This window comes from Humulus lupulus, chromosome 6 (assembly GCF_963169125.1).
Source record: "Humulus lupulus chromosome 6, drHumLupu1.1, whole genome shotgun sequence".
Lineage (NCBI taxonomy): Eukaryota > Viridiplantae > Streptophyta > Magnoliopsida > Rosales > Cannabaceae > Humulus > Humulus lupulus.
In genome coordinates this window covers 214803132-214818639 of record NC_084798.1, presented here as the reverse complement: position 1 = coordinate 214818639, position 15508 = coordinate 214803132, and the positions used below count along the sequence as shown (strand labels likewise).

General features: G+C 33.5%; 1 protein-coding gene and 1 long non-coding RNA gene across 2 annotated transcripts; one reads left to right on the top strand and one right to left on the bottom strand.

The window, feature by feature from the left end:
• Positions 1 to 5780: 5780 nt before the first annotated feature.
• Positions 5781 to 11184, top strand: LOC133783205 (uncharacterized). Its single transcript, XR_009870825.1, has 8 exons — positions 5781 to 6184; positions 8739 to 9643; positions 9746 to 9841; positions 9926 to 10167; positions 10247 to 10462; positions 10528 to 10620; positions 10713 to 10807; positions 10890 to 11184. It is a non-coding gene; the product is annotated as an uncharacterized LOC133783205 (long non-coding RNA).
• A 636-nt stretch (positions 11185 to 11820) lies between these two features.
• LOC133783204 (cytochrome P450 71D9-like) lies at positions 11821 to 15093 on the bottom strand. Its single transcript, XM_062222754.1, has 2 exons — positions 14051 to 15093; positions 11821 to 12446 (listed from the first exon to the last, which is right to left on the bottom strand). Exons 1-2 carry the CDS (start codon positions 14960 to 14962, stop codon positions 11832 to 11834), a joined length of 1527 nt encoding a protein of 508 aa, XP_062078738.1. The 5' UTR covers positions 14963 to 15093; the 3' UTR covers positions 11821 to 11831.
• Between the last annotated feature and the right edge of the window lie 415 nt (positions 15094 to 15508).

The following is a 15508-nucleotide window of genomic DNA, read 5'->3' as shown; positions in this document are numbered from 1 at the left end:
TTTTAAAAAAATTTGTTTCAATTTGAATCTGAATTCGTAGTGATTTTGTTTGTTTGTAGTGATTTTATTGCTCTCTTTGGTGTCTACAAAAGCAAACAGAGGTGCACAACTCCTCTTGGTAATAATTTTTCTTTTTTGTTTTTTTTTCTCGATTTTTTTAATTTTCCCCCTCATTTTCCATTGTAGTCGTTGTACGTACCACTACAAAAAATGTTGTTTGTACCAAGGACCCTATATACCGAGAACAAGTTCTTCGTAGATGTGTTTTGGGAAAGGTGTGAGTCATTTGCGGGTTTGAAAATTATTAAGTTCCTATTCCAAGAACATGTCCTCGAAATAGGGTCATTACATATCCCAGCCGCACAACCCCTGTGATAGTCATAATCCCGTGATCCGTAAGGGGAAAGACCGGGTAAGCTGTGCAATCCCACACCGCCTGGGGAATGTTAAGTGTGATGATTCTAAGACTGTGTAGGTATGTGACTACACAGTTGAAGATAGCTTAAATGGATTGATGGGTACTACCTATATCAGGAAGGTGCATCTTCTTTTCGGTAGCCCATCACTTGAGAACTCCATGGTTAAGCATGCTTGGCCTGGAGTAATCTAGGGATGGGTGACCTCCTGGGAAGTTTTCCTAGGAAGTGTGTGAGTGAGGACAAAGCACGCTGGAAAGACTTGTCTTGGTTTGCAGGGCTAGTCGTCATTCTAGAAAGCAACCATAGTGATGTGGGGCGTCACAAATGGTATCAGAGCCTTGACCCAGCCGGAAGTATGGCCGACGGGGACGTCGGGCCCGTAAGGGGGGTGATTGTGATAGTCATAATCCCGTGATCCGTAAGGGGAAAGACCGGGTAAGCAGTGCAATCCCACACCGCCTGGGGAAGGTCAAATGTGATGATTCTAAGACTGTGTAGGTATGGGACTACACAGTTGAAGAGGGCTTAAATGGATTGATGGGTACTACCTATATCAACAAGATGCATCTTCTTTTCGGTGGCCCATCACTTGAGAACTCCAAAGTTAAGCGTGCTTGACTTGGGGTAATCTAGGGATGGGTGACCTCCTGTGAAGTTTTCCTAGGAAGAATGTGAGTGAGGACAAAACACGCTGAACAGACTTGTGTTGGTTTGTAGGGCCAGTCGTCATTCCCGAAAGCAGCCATAGTGACGTGGGGCGTCACAACCCCTTCTTCTTCTTCCCGTTTCCCTCATTTTCACAGAGATGTTTCTCTCTCCTCTGGAATCCCCATCTCACACCAAAAAAACTCCAGCTGTCTCTCATTAAAATCTCCATTTCTAGGTTCGAATCTCACAATAAATTCAATTTTTCTCTCTATTTTAGAAGGTAAAGTCTATTTCTTTCACTTATATATATATTTTAATATATGTATAACATTATTTTGTTTTGGAGATTTTGTATTCGAAGGTTTTCTTGGTGGGATTTTTCTCCTTCCAGCCGTGGATTTCAAGTTGGCCTGCCATTTCAAACTTCAAGGGTAATTTGTTTTTAATTTTTTTGTTTTGTAGGTTTTTTTTTCCCAATTTTATTAGTTTTTTATATAGTTATATAAAAGTTGTTGTTTTGTGTACATGCTTTAGGACTTTTGTTTTGTTTTTTATATAAATAAATAAATATTAGTTTTAATAAAAATCTTTCATTACATTAGGGTGTAATTATTTTTATTTTTTTAGCTTTCTCAATAAACTACAAGAAAATGACTCTACAACGACGTCTATTGCAACGACAATAAAGTCGTTGCTACTTGTAGTCGAATTCTACGAAAAAATCTAATTTTAAAATATATTGAAATAAATTAGCTACAACGCTGTAGGGTAGCAAACATCACGCCACCAGGCACCTCCAAAGTCCAGGAACCCTTCAGCAATGACATGTCATCGTTATAAGTTAAATGAAACGATGCGTGCCCTCTTCAGCGACAACGTTCTTATTTCCTATAGCAAAGACATGGCATAAATCCCTCAACCCGAGCCTTCTTCTTCTTCTTCTTCTTCTTTAGTTTTTCTTCTCCTTTCTCTGCAAAACTAGAATCCCTCTGCCGCCCCATCGCCGATCCAACGCTCCACAGTCCATTTTGGGACCATTTCTTCCAAGTTTAGGTAATCTAAACCCAATTTGTATCTATTTTAGCCTTTAAAATAACTTTTTTGTTAATATATTTATGTATTTAGTGTTAGAAATAATATAGCGGAGAAGAACAAAATATACATTAATATATTTAATTGAAGAGTAGAAATGAAAAACAATACAATAGGAAGAATAAACCAAAGCCGAGGCACGCGAAACACGCTTTTCTTAAAGCAGATTTGCCCCTCTACCTGAACGGTGATAGAGAATTCGTGAGCAACCACTTCCCAGGATACAACAGCTATCAAGCAGGACGAATGCACCACTGCGTCTGCTTAGGCAAACTCGAAACAATCCTTCCCTCTATTACCAGAAAATACTATAGAGACTAAAGAGAGAAAAAGACTAAGTGTGTGATATTCTGTATCTATGTCCTAGAATGAGAGGAGAAGCCACCTTTTATAGGCTTCATGAAGAGTTGAAAAATGTGTGAATCAAGTGCATTAATGCCCAAATATCCAACAAATTGGTATCTTAATATATGAAAATCAATCAGAATTAATCACACTTATTCTAGTAATATCAGTTGTTACCCAAAGTGATTTTCTGACAGTCAATCAAAATTAATTACACAATATTCTGATATCTTAATTTTGACCAAAGTGATTTTCCAAAATCAATCAGAATAAATCACACAATATTCAGATAATATCATTACCATTTTAGGCATCAATTTCTCATTCACTCATTTTTTTCCAACAATCCCCCACATGAATGAAATTGATCAACATTAAGAAACAAAGACTCGACCCGACTCGACACAACAAGGTGATAGAGTTCTCTGATTGATACATGCATAGGATAGGTGGGTGTTAGCCTTTGAACCTTCCCTTGTGAGAATATATTTACTTTACTAACTGATCAATAGACGCGATGTCTTTGAATTGTTCTTTCATTTGTGTAAACGATGAAATATCTCACACAGATATCTTTCCGACATAGTTTCGGTTCTCATGATTATGTTCATTTTGGCTGTGAACATCTGCCTGGTTCTGTGAGAGGTTTTAGAGTCCTGAGCCCCCACAATTCTCCTTCAAAGCGGCCCCACTTCTCTCTCACTTAGGTGACCTCTTATCTAAGAGCAATCCCGCATTACTCTGCTCAGACTTCCGATGTGTAAGGATCATTAAAAACTTGAGCTTAGCCTCTTTTACAATGGGCATCATTGTTTCAGCATTGGAATGGGTAGGGGTAATCCCCCACAGTGATCCTACTCGATCTCAATAACTAGGTTGTCCCATTGAACCTAGATCTTGGGATCTCCAGTGAACTAGGTTGGGTTTCCTTTATATCGACCTTAATTTCCTTTGGGCTTAAGTCCCATTCCTTCTGATGTCTTTTCAACTTGATCTCTGTTTAACCCTTTGGTTAGCGGATCCGCAATGTTATCTTTTGATTTCACATAATCAATCGAGATAACTCCAGTTAAGAACAGTTGTCTAACGGTATTATGTCGTCGACGTATGTGTCTAGATTTTGATGTTTTCTTAAGACCGTTGATTTATGAGTTAAAAGAATTATGGGTGACCGGTGTACAGACTCGAGATGCAGTCGATGGTAGTTTCTTCAATCTTTGGGCAACTTTGATGTGGACTATAAACGATTACCCAACAAGGAGTAGCCTTTCTGGATGGACTAGCCAAGGTTATCATGCTTGCTCTACTTGCAATGTGGCAACACCATCTATTCGTTTACAAAAGAATGTTGCTTTTTATGGCCATAGACATTTTTTACCAATCAAACATGCCATTAGAAGGGACAAGAAGACATATGGTGTCGTTGAAAAAAGACTACCACCAAAGCCATTAACCATGCAAGAAATGTTCACACAAATGGGTTTTATACCCGATTCTCTTCCTGGTAAGCATGTCAGTTATGGCGGCCAAAAAAGAAAGCGTACAAAAGAGCAAGTAGGTTGGCGGAAAAAAAATATATTTTTTGAGCTCCCATATTGGGCCAACATAATGTTGCGACACAATCTAGATTTTATGCATGCTGAGAAAAATGCGTGCGACAGTTTAGTCTGTAATAAAGCAAGTTCAGAGGGGTCAATAGCAGAAGGATATGTGGTTGATGAGGCACTAACATTTTGCTCCATGGACTTGAAAGGTGTTGAGATAAATTTCAATCGTCCACAACGAAATGTAGATGTTGGTCCATCACTTAAAAAGATGTCGGTCTTTCGATCTCAGGGTCGTCCAATTGGTAAGAAATCCTTGAAAATTTTGGAAGATGAAGTGAAGAAAACAACAGATTAGTATATTCTAAATAACTGCAATGAGATCTTGCCATATTTTCAGTAAGTAATTAAAGTAGTTCATCATTTCATTGAATGTTTATTATAACACTTATTAGTAGCTCTTAAATTGGTTGTTTTTGTTTGTTGCAGAGAGCATAGGGAAATTCTACAGACTAGAGGTGTTGAAAACCTAGACCAATTACATAGAGAGGAATTTCTTAATTGGTTTTATAATAAGATTTATCATCTTCGACAAACAGGTTTCTTGGAAGTACATGAAGAATTAATCTCTTTAGCAAACGGTTCTTCAACTCACGTTGCGTCGTACCCTGGGTGTGTTGTAAATGGAGTAAGATTTTTGTGTTATGACAGGGACAAGAATCGCAAAACTCAAAATACTGGAGTCTCTGTAGCGGGAGTCGAAAATAATACTTATTACGACCAGTTGGAAGAAGTTTTAGTGATGTCATATCTTTTTGGTTGTTCTGTTGTATTATTTAAGTGCAAATGGTTTGACACTAATCGGTCTTCAAGATTAAAGTTTGAGCAAAACATAACGAGTATCAAAACCAGTTCAGAGGCCTTCAAAGATGATAAATTTATCTTAGCCACTCAGGCTAACCAAGTTTTCTACATTGATGACCTTAAAAATAAATTTCATTGGAAAGTCGTCCAAGAAGTGCATCACAGAAATGTGTGGGACATGCCACTAGTTGAAGAACAAGCGGAGGATGTAGAAGTAGATGTTATGCACGACACTAGTTCCTCTAATTTTCAATTATTCGTTGATCTTGGACCGTTGCCACAAATCTCACTACTACAAAATACCCTTTACGGGACACTTTTTTAGGACACGCACATAAATGCAAGTTCTTAAAAATATTTATGGAGATTTTGGGACACTCATTGAGAGTCTTGAAAAAACACAATTTAGGACTCGCAATGAGTGTCCTAAAAAAAATGCGAGTCCTAAAATAATCTGGACAAAAAAATTAGTGTTTTACTTAACAATTTTAAGGACTAGCTTTGCGAGTCCTAAAAACACCTGGACTAAAAAATTAAGAATGGTGACTTTTAAAGACTCATTTTGTGAGTCCTAAAAGACTTTTAAAGACTTGTTTTGTGAGTCCTAATAATTTGTAATAAGTTAACAATAAGTTATTTAAATAATTTTCTCAATTTATTAATATTATATAATATTAGCTATTAATAAAATATCTATTATATCATATAATTAATTAAATGTTTTTTTAACTGAAAAATCTATTAACCAATACAAAAATATATAATATATCTATTAAACTAATAAAAACTACTTATTCAAGTAAAAAAAACTACTTATTAATTTTTTTAAATATTTTTAAAGACAATTTTTATTTTTAAAATTAAAAACCCTAAAACATTAACATACTCCCACTTCTCTCAGCCGCTTCTTCTCTCTTCTCTCTTAGCCTCAACCTATCTCTCTTCTCTCTCAGCCTCAGCCTCAACGAACTCCCTTAGCCCCACTCTCTCTCACCGATCAACAAAGGCTCGGGTCTGCAACGGGCTGGACGATGCGGAGGCTTGGGGGTTGTGAGGGGCTGGACCGACAGAGGCTCGGGGGTTACGAGGGGCTGGATCGACAGAGGCTCGGGGGTTGCGAGGGGCTGGACGGCGCGGGCTCTGGGGCTGGACGACGCGGAGGCTTAGGGGCTCGTTGGGGCTGGACGACATGGAGGCTTGGGGGCTCGTTGGGGCTGGACGACGCGGAGGCTTGGTGGCTCGTTGGGGCTGGACGACTCAAAGGCTCGATAGGTATGCGTTCTTCTTTTTCTCTAATCAAAGAAACTAAAAATTTTGTAGTGTATTGGTATGTAGTGTTGTTCGTATAAACACATGAACAAAGTGTTTATTCTACACTCTTTCTCACACTTGTGTATATTTATACATATAAAGAAAAAACTAAGAGTGACTTCCATATGTTTGATAAAAGTCTTCAATGAATTCTGCTATAAAATATTCAGAGGCAAGGTAGAAAGTAAACTTGTGCTTTGAGCATTTTGCTCTGTTTGGATGCTTGATTTCATTTATGGATTTTAATTTTTCCAAGCAGTTTCGTTGTCTATATTTGAAGCCAGACTGCCTCACATGGTCAGTGTAGTCATTTAAACATTTTCATTTATTATCAAGTTAGTTCATTCCTTATTAAAAAATACGTAGTACTTAAAGTCACGTTAATAAAATTCATGAAGAGTTCTATTCTATATATGTATATATATATATATATGATTATTATTCATATTTAAGCATGCTTCTCTTCTTGAGTTCACTAATAGATTGCTAGCGAAAAAAGAGAATCATAGAGATGATTGATAAAGCTATTCAGAAAGGAAGTGATGTGAAAGATTCATAGTGCTTTCGAACTTTCATCAACCCCAAACATTGCTACTGACTGTTTTCTTGTTTTCTATATCTGCATTATATGACACAAATTTTAATTTTGTGTTAAATTTTAGTAACATGATTGTATCATATGCAGGAAAATTGAACAAGGTGCAAACTTGCAATGGACAAACTTATTGAATGATAATTACTTTAACTCGTGGCTTTTGTCATTATAGTCCTTTCGTTATATCAATGTATATGTTTTGTGTATATAAAACGTATGCATATCATTATTGCTTTATTATCATGACTTATATGCAGCCCCTGCGCAAGCTTTTATCTGTAGCACCACCAGTCGTTTTGATGTCGTTTTGATGATCTTAGCACCTAGTAGAAATATTGTTATATTTAGATTACTTATCTTGTACATATTTAAAGTGTCCATGGATTATTGAATTTTCAAAGCTCTGCCAGAGATCATTGCCGCTGTTTTGTGCATATTATCGAATTTAGCAAATCAATTTTATAGCATTAATGAAGTAGCTATCTAATCATTTATTTAATTGTATCTATGTATTACCTAAAATATGTTCTATTTATTTATATTATAGCTAAAAACATGATTAGATAAATGTGATCAACTGATGTGGTAACACTTTCAAACAAGAGTCTCATTAAAATTGATATTGTTTTTATGAATTGAAGCAAATGCTTAGATTGAGATATTAGAAACCTGTTAAGGTTTGACATGACATAACAGTGTTACTGAGTGTGGTTATGTAAATGTGTTTTTGTGGATTGAGTTTGTTTCTTCTTATTAGTAATTATAGGTTCCGTTTCGTGAAATAGGTGTCATTGTGGGGAGGATTTTGATTAAGTTATATGTTAAAATTGATCGTATTTACAATGCGAAAAAATTGTTTCATAAAATGTCCCTAGCTAAAAGATAAAAAGATAAAAAAAAAACCAACATCAGTTATTACAAATAAACAAAGAATTTGATGTGCAATATAATAGTTTTAATATCTTTTTCCATCATAAGTTCCAATTACATATGATTAAGAAGTTGTTTAGGGAAATGTTGTTCAAATAAATGAGGTGTTGCTTTCTATTAGACAATTTTTTCCATTAAGGATTTTTAAAACCATTTCAATAAAAATTGACCCCTAGTCTAGTTAATCATCCATGATTTATGAGTTACATGGCATTTATCAAAATATTTATTCAAATCTAACGTAGCTCTTGATATCTATTTTTAAACTTAGAGTGGATAATGTCTTATTCTGAGTTTGTCTCTTAACAATAGAACTAGTAATTGATTTGGTAATTATGTTTCTCTTTGATCAAACGAAGGAATGTGTATGTGTTTATTCTCTTATTGCTTTAGTATTACACTTTAGTGGAGTTTGAATATCTTAGATATTCATCCGTAGTGAAGTAGGTTCTGGGAATTCTGTGTGCTGCGGTGATAACGGAAGATTGAGAACTTGCATGTCTTAGTGAAGTAGGTTCTGAGAATTTTGTGTGCTGCGGTGATATATGGATGAAAACCTGTGTGTTGTTTGATTTGTTTGACATGTTTGTGTTGATTGTGACAGATGACTAGGCTAGTAAATTAGGGGATATGCTGTCCAATTTTCTATAGATTTTCTTGTACTTAGTTTTGTGTGGAAATATGAAAAAGATGACTGCCACTGTTTTGAATGGATTAATATGGTAGATTTATGGTCTATTTTGTTGCTGATTTTGGTGTAGTTTGCTACTGTTTTGAAATACATCTATGTACGGGATGAATAACATTTTATGAAATAGTACTATCTAACAAGATATTGTTTGCTCCTTGACTATATGAATACCTATAATGATAATGATAGTTTAATTCTCGCATTTATTATATATATATTTATAATTGTTGTGTGTCTACTTATTTATAGGTTTGGATTAAAATATATTTATAATTAAATAATTTTTTAATAATGTGCAGGTCTATATTGAGATGCATTTCTTTGGCGCAATACTAGACAACATTGACAGTTGAAGTTTTTAGAATAAAAAATATATTTCACTAACATTGTATACATTTCTTGTGTTAATATTTGGTGATGATAAAATTTGATTGTAGTATAAACTATCATGTAATATGATTTTGTAAGCCGAGTAAACTAAATACTGAAATGATATTTTTGAGTAATTAATAAAAAATTATTTTGTTGTATTTTCTTTTGAAATTTTAGAAATCTAACATATATAATACATTTTGGACACTCATAGGGATATATTTTTTCTAAATCAAAATGAAAATTGTAGCTGCATTTTTTTTTTAAAAAAAAATTACTTTTAAGGGCATGCAAAGCGAGTCCTAAAAAATTACTTAAAGCACTCAACCAGATTTTTTAGGACTCGCAATGGGAGTCCTAAAAACTTAATTAAAAGCACTCAACCAGATTTTTTAGGACTCGTGTTGCAAGTCCTAAAAATGTTCTTTTAGGACTGGCAATGCGAGTCCTAAAAACTTAATTAAAGGCACTCAACCAAATATTTTAGGACTCGCAACGCGAGTCATAAAAAACCTTAGTTTTTAAGGCTCTCAAATAGAGAACTCGTACCCCGCGAGTCCTAAAATCTTTTTTAGGACTCGCAATGCTAGTCCTAAAAATCCTTTTTTTGTAGTAGTGTCTGCTTTGAACGTACGAGGGCTCCATTACAATTTGTTGAGATAGATAATGTTGCAATTTAGGAGGATAGGGAGGAGTAAATGGAAGAGGAAGAGGAGGAGGAGGAGGAGGATTGGAGGAGGAGGAGGAAGTTGAATATGAAGATGATGAAGAGGAAGATGAACACATAGAAACCGATGATGATAGTGAAGATTATTATAGTGATTATTAAGTGGTAATTTTATAATATGTTGAAGTAATTATTTTTAACAATAATTAATTTTATATAGTTATTTTTAACCAATAAATCTAATTTTAATATCGATTAATTTGACAGATATGACTGATGTTATTGCTCAATCTCACGGGGGTGATGGTGGAGGATGCAATCCTCCACGTGGACCATCAGATATCCCAGCTGATTGTGAACGAGGTAATACTTTGCACATTGATATACTCCTTAAATTTTAACAATTAATCCATATTAATTTTAAAACATTGAATTTGCATACAATAGTGCCTCCAAACAAACGTGGACGCCATAAATGATTGAACACGCGGGAAAAAAAGGAACAGTTGGGGCGTCCTCTCCCTCTCGAGTGGGATGTGCAAGGGAGAACATATAAAGAGATCGGAGATTACAGCTCAAATTTCTCAAGAGAGCTCGGATTACTTGTTCGACAGTACACAGATCCGGACTGTCCTCAATGGTCAAAAGTACCAAATGTCTCGAAACAAAGAATACTTGCACATCTGGAGGTAAGTAGTTTATGTATTTTTATGTTAATTCTAATTTTATGTTATATATCATATTTACTAATAAATGTTTGTAAATTAGGATGATTTGTTTGATATTGGGCGTACTAGATATGGACAAGGGCACATGCCTGAGATCTTGAGAGGCATTGATACATCGTGTGCTAAAAAGTATTCTGACTGGAAGTATGATATTAAAGAGCATTTAACGATTAATGGGCCACAAAATTGTTATGGTGGTTGCACAGATACACAGTGGCATAATGCCATTGAATTTTTTCAACGCCCAGAAATTACGGTATTAATTTCTTGCTAAACTTAACTATCCTAATTAAATATATTACTAACGATAATTTTTTGCAGAAACGTTCTGTGGTCAACAAGGAAAAAAGGAAAAAACTGAAAGAGCTTAGCTATGGAGGTTCTCAGTCAATCCTAGTGTTGCGCTATAAAAAAGTTAGTTAATTAATTATTTTTTAGTTTGTTTTTCTTATTTACGTTTAATTATTAATTTTATAAAAATATATGTACGTGACACCGCAATTTAGAGACTGGGCAACTTGAGCCCATCCCGGATAGCTGGATGGATACTCACCATAATTCAGGCAAAGGGTGGGTGACAGAGACAGCCAAAAATACTTGGGTACGTTAAGTTTTTTTAAACATTTTTCAAAATTTTAATTGTTTGTTTACAATACATAATTACATTATACTTTGTATCATAGGAGGAATTGTGTGCATATCGTGACATACAGCAGACACAGACAACTGATACTGAGAGTTCCACACTAGTTTCGAGTGCGCCTGAAGATGAAGACATATCTTTGGTACAAACTGTCTTCGGAAAACGACGGGGCCACCAGAAAGAATATGGACGTATCCTTAACATAAGGGAATGAACTCCATCTGATTTTCATCATTCACAAACTAGAGATGAAGAGATGTCTGAGATGAGAGAGCGTATTCGACAATTAGAGGAGCATTTCCAGACTCATTTTATAACCCCGGGATCTCAATGTGCCCCACCATGATCCGATGATCCCGATGTTGGAGCACCGACTCAGTAGGACTTATGTATGAATTTTATTACTATGGACTATTACATTATCATGTTTGGGACAACTCTTTATTTTGATTCAGCAAACATACTCTTATGTTTTTATTTATATGTTTAATATAAGTGTTTTAATTTTATTCTATTGTTTTATATTTAATTCAAATTAAATAATTAAATAAATAAGTGAATAAACATTACAAATATAAAAAAAATTCTGGTTTAGTCTATACCGAGGACATTGTCCTCTGTATATCCAATTAATATGACAAATTTGGGTTGGTTGTGCCGAGGACATTTTGCACTCTATACCGATGACATTGTCCTCGGTACAACCTATACCGATAACATGTTGATTGTCGTCGGTAAAAGTTTACCTCTACCAATGCGGCTGTACCGAGGACTTACTGCCGACGACATATTCTCGGTATAAGCTCTACCGAGAACATTTAGGCTTATACCGATGACATTTGTTCTCGGTATAGGCCTTATTTTTTGTAGTGATAATTGCTACTTTTTCAATTGCTACTAATTAAACAGGTGATATACTAAGAAATAGCAAGAAAATATTTAACAATAATAAAAAACCAACACAATCAAACTAGTAAAACATTCATGATATATAAGCAAAAGGAATCAAGTTTAGACGATTTTTTCTTTTCAGTGTTGCACCAAACGACTCAGTCATGTCAATATCTTCATGTTTCATTCCATTTGGGAGTTTCCAATTGAAATGGTATAGCAACAATGCAAGAGTAAACTCCACATTCACGAGACCAATTGATAAACCTGGACATATTCTCCTCCCAGCACCGAATGGAAGATACTCAAAATGGTTACCCTTTGAGTCAATTGAGCTACTTAGCCACCTTTCTGGTATAAAACTCTCAGGCTCAGTCCAATACTTAGGATCTCTTGCAATTGCCCATACATTAACTATGGCTCTGGTTTTGGTAGGTATCTGAAACCCATTAATTTCACACCCATGTTGACTTTCTCTTGGAACTAACAAAGGAAGAGAAGGGTGTAATCTCATGGTTTCTTTAACAATTGATTTCAAGTATGTCATTTCACTAAGCCTTGTTTCATCAATGGATGACCCTTTCTTGCTAAAGACTTCTCTAATCTCATCTTGTGCTTTTTTCATTATCGTTGCATTCTTCATCATTTCAGACATTGCCCATTCGATTGTTGTGGATGAAGTCTCAATTCCAGCACTATAGATGCCCTGAAAGATTATTATACATTAAAACCTTCTGTATTATTATTTATAGAATTAAATCTTACATATATAAATATTTCAAATTATCTTACAACTTTTAAGATATAACATAATATATTATTATAATTTTCAAATAATTATTATTAGGTAATAAAGACAATTTTCTTTTTAGTTTGGAAAATTAAGAAATTTATAAATCATTACAATAATATATGTAGAATTTATATCTTATTTATAATTAACGGATTTAAAAAATATTATATTCTAATATATAGCAGTGTAACTATGAAATTGATTAATTTTTCAACACTAGAGGCAACACCAAATATTTACATATATATTAACTTTTGGAAAGTTTGAAAAGACAAGACTGTACACTACTAGACAATAATGGCACGATCTTTTATATAATAATTGTCCGGATAAAAAAAGTGATTGGATTTAACTATTTTGTTAAATATTACGGAATTAACTTTTAAAATTAATTTAAAAATAAATATTTATAAATTATATTATATAAATTTAAATATTATAAAACATCATTATTATAATAATATTTAATATAAGACTACATATATAATAATTATATTAATATAAATTTAAATTTATTATAAAATATCATTATTATAATAATATATAATACAAAAGTAAATATTTAATAACTATATTAATATAAATTTAAATAATATTATGATAATAATATATAATCCTAATTTTTTACTAATTATATTAATATGAATTTAAATATTATTATAAAATATTATATATATTATAATAATATTTAATACAAGACTAAATATTTAATACTTATATCGATATAAATTTTAATATTATAAAATATAATAATAATAATAATATAATACATAATCTTATCTTTTATTAAAAGCTTATTATTTATGTTTAAAAAAATTATCATATTATATATATTTAAAAAAAATAGTATTTTGGTTTAATTTTTCATTTAATATATTTATGATATTCTTTTATATATAATATTATTTATTTATTTGAAATATTTATATGATAACGATTCAAATTTAATAAATATAATTAATAAATTATATAAATAAAACTAAGCAAACGTGAATTGCGTGTTGCTTGTATATAATATATATACTAGGTAGAAGTAACATGCATTGCACGTTTGCTTAGTTTCAACATTATAAACATTGTTTATAATTTTAATAAAAAATATATATAATAGAAGAATTATAATTCTATAATATATATAAATATTTATATCAATAATTTCTCTATATATAATATCTAAGCACAATGTCGTCAATATATATATATATATATTTGCATGACTACATGATATATATATATGTATAAGAAATCTAAAAAATATCTTATTTTAATTTGTTTAATTAATTATTTATTTAAGTTTAAGTTATGTTTTATAATTTATAGTTAAATATAAGAATATTTTGTTAAATATAAGAATATTAGGTTAAAGTTATAAAAAAAAATTAAAACAAAAAATTATTGATATATAGAGAAGAGATATATATATATTTATCAACGAATAAACAGTTAATGCATTTAATAATAAAGTTAATTCTAAAATAACTTTTCGAACTGAGATTTGAAATAAACAAGTAACTTACCCAAATTAGTGCTTTAAGATTGTCCAACGTCAAGGAATATCCACGGTCACCATTGTTGTAATGCTTGAGAAGAACATCAATCATATCTTCTTCCTCATCGCCACGCTTACCAGCACTTAACTCCGTTAGCTTTTTCTCTTGGTGTTCTTGAATGACTTTATCAAATATCCTCGATGACCTTTCTCGCAGCTTCATGAGTTTTGGCTTAGATCGACTAATATGGCCAAACAAACTCACTGAGGGAAAATAATCTGCAAGCTCAAATCCTAATGACACCTCCATAGTCCCCATCAACACAGACAAGATCTCTTCATCATCCACCTTTGACTGACCACAAGTAACCCTAGAAAAGATGCTACACAACGCCAAATTGACCTTGTCAGTGAGATTGATAGCCAACCCATCATTCAAACCAATCCATTCGACAAAACTAAGTAACCCTTCTTTTCTAATAGGCTTGAAAAGGGACTCAAGTCTTGCTGGGCTGAAAATCTCATGCACAAACATCTTCCTCACTTGCCTCCAATATTCACCATATGGAGCAAAACCAATGCTTGAGTAATCATATAGTATGATCTGGGAATAAAGAATCTGTGGCCTAGATGCGAAAACGTTGTCATGGGTTCTCATGATCTCTTTGGCATAGTCTGCAGATGAAGCTATTATGGTGGGAACTGCTCCAACTCTTAGGTACATCGGGGGCCCATGTTTCTTGGCTAAGTCTCTGAGTTTATGATGGAGTAGTGAAGAGCCAAGAAGGTGGGGTATGTTTCCTACAAGGGGTAATTTCCATGGTCCTGGGGGAAGGTTTAATGAGCTGGTTTTTGTTGTTTTCAGTAGTTTGGTAAGCACCATAAACAAAAAGAGGAAGGAGATCAAGAGGATTGGGAAAGAGGGTAGTTGGATCTCCATGGAGATTAATTAGTGCTTTCCTTGGATTGGGAAAGAGTATGTTGTACTTAGTTTCTTCCCTTTACACATGTATATATAGAAGAATACGTCTCATCTATTGTCGAGATGTGGGAGATTCGTAGTTAGCTAGACATAGCACTCAAATGAGCAGTATATTATTGTCGAGAGACTTCTTGGACATGCACCCATAAATTTTGAAAGCTCATTGGTTCTAATAGTAGACCACATTGTTATGTGGTGGGGTGCAGCATATATAATTTTTTTTTAAAAAATAAAAATAAGAAGCTACAGCCATTAAAAAAAAAATGAAGCTACTGATTTCAACCTAAAAAGCAGACTGAGGGACTCACGACCACCAAAAAGCTGAGAAAAAAACCAGTGCAGGGACCTTCAGGAACGATGAAAATGGTGGAGATTGGCTTCAAAAAGTCGACCCAGGCTAGCTAAACAGTCGCCTGATAAGGACGACGTTTCCCGGAGTCGAGGGAGACAACTTATCTACAGCATTTATCTATATAATTTGTGTTGAGACCTTCTAATAATTTT

What these genes read in the sequence shown, in the direction of transcription:
- LOC133783204 (XM_062222754.1), bottom strand. Translation starts at nt 14,962, where the DNA reads ATGGAGATCCAACTACCCTCTTTCCCAATCCTCTTGATCTCCTTCCTC. An exon ending in ATCTTAAAGCACTAATTTGG is followed by an intron (nt 12,447 to 14,050) that starts GTAAGTTACTTG and finishes ATAATCTTTCAG; the next exon opens with GGCATCTATAGTGCTGGAAT.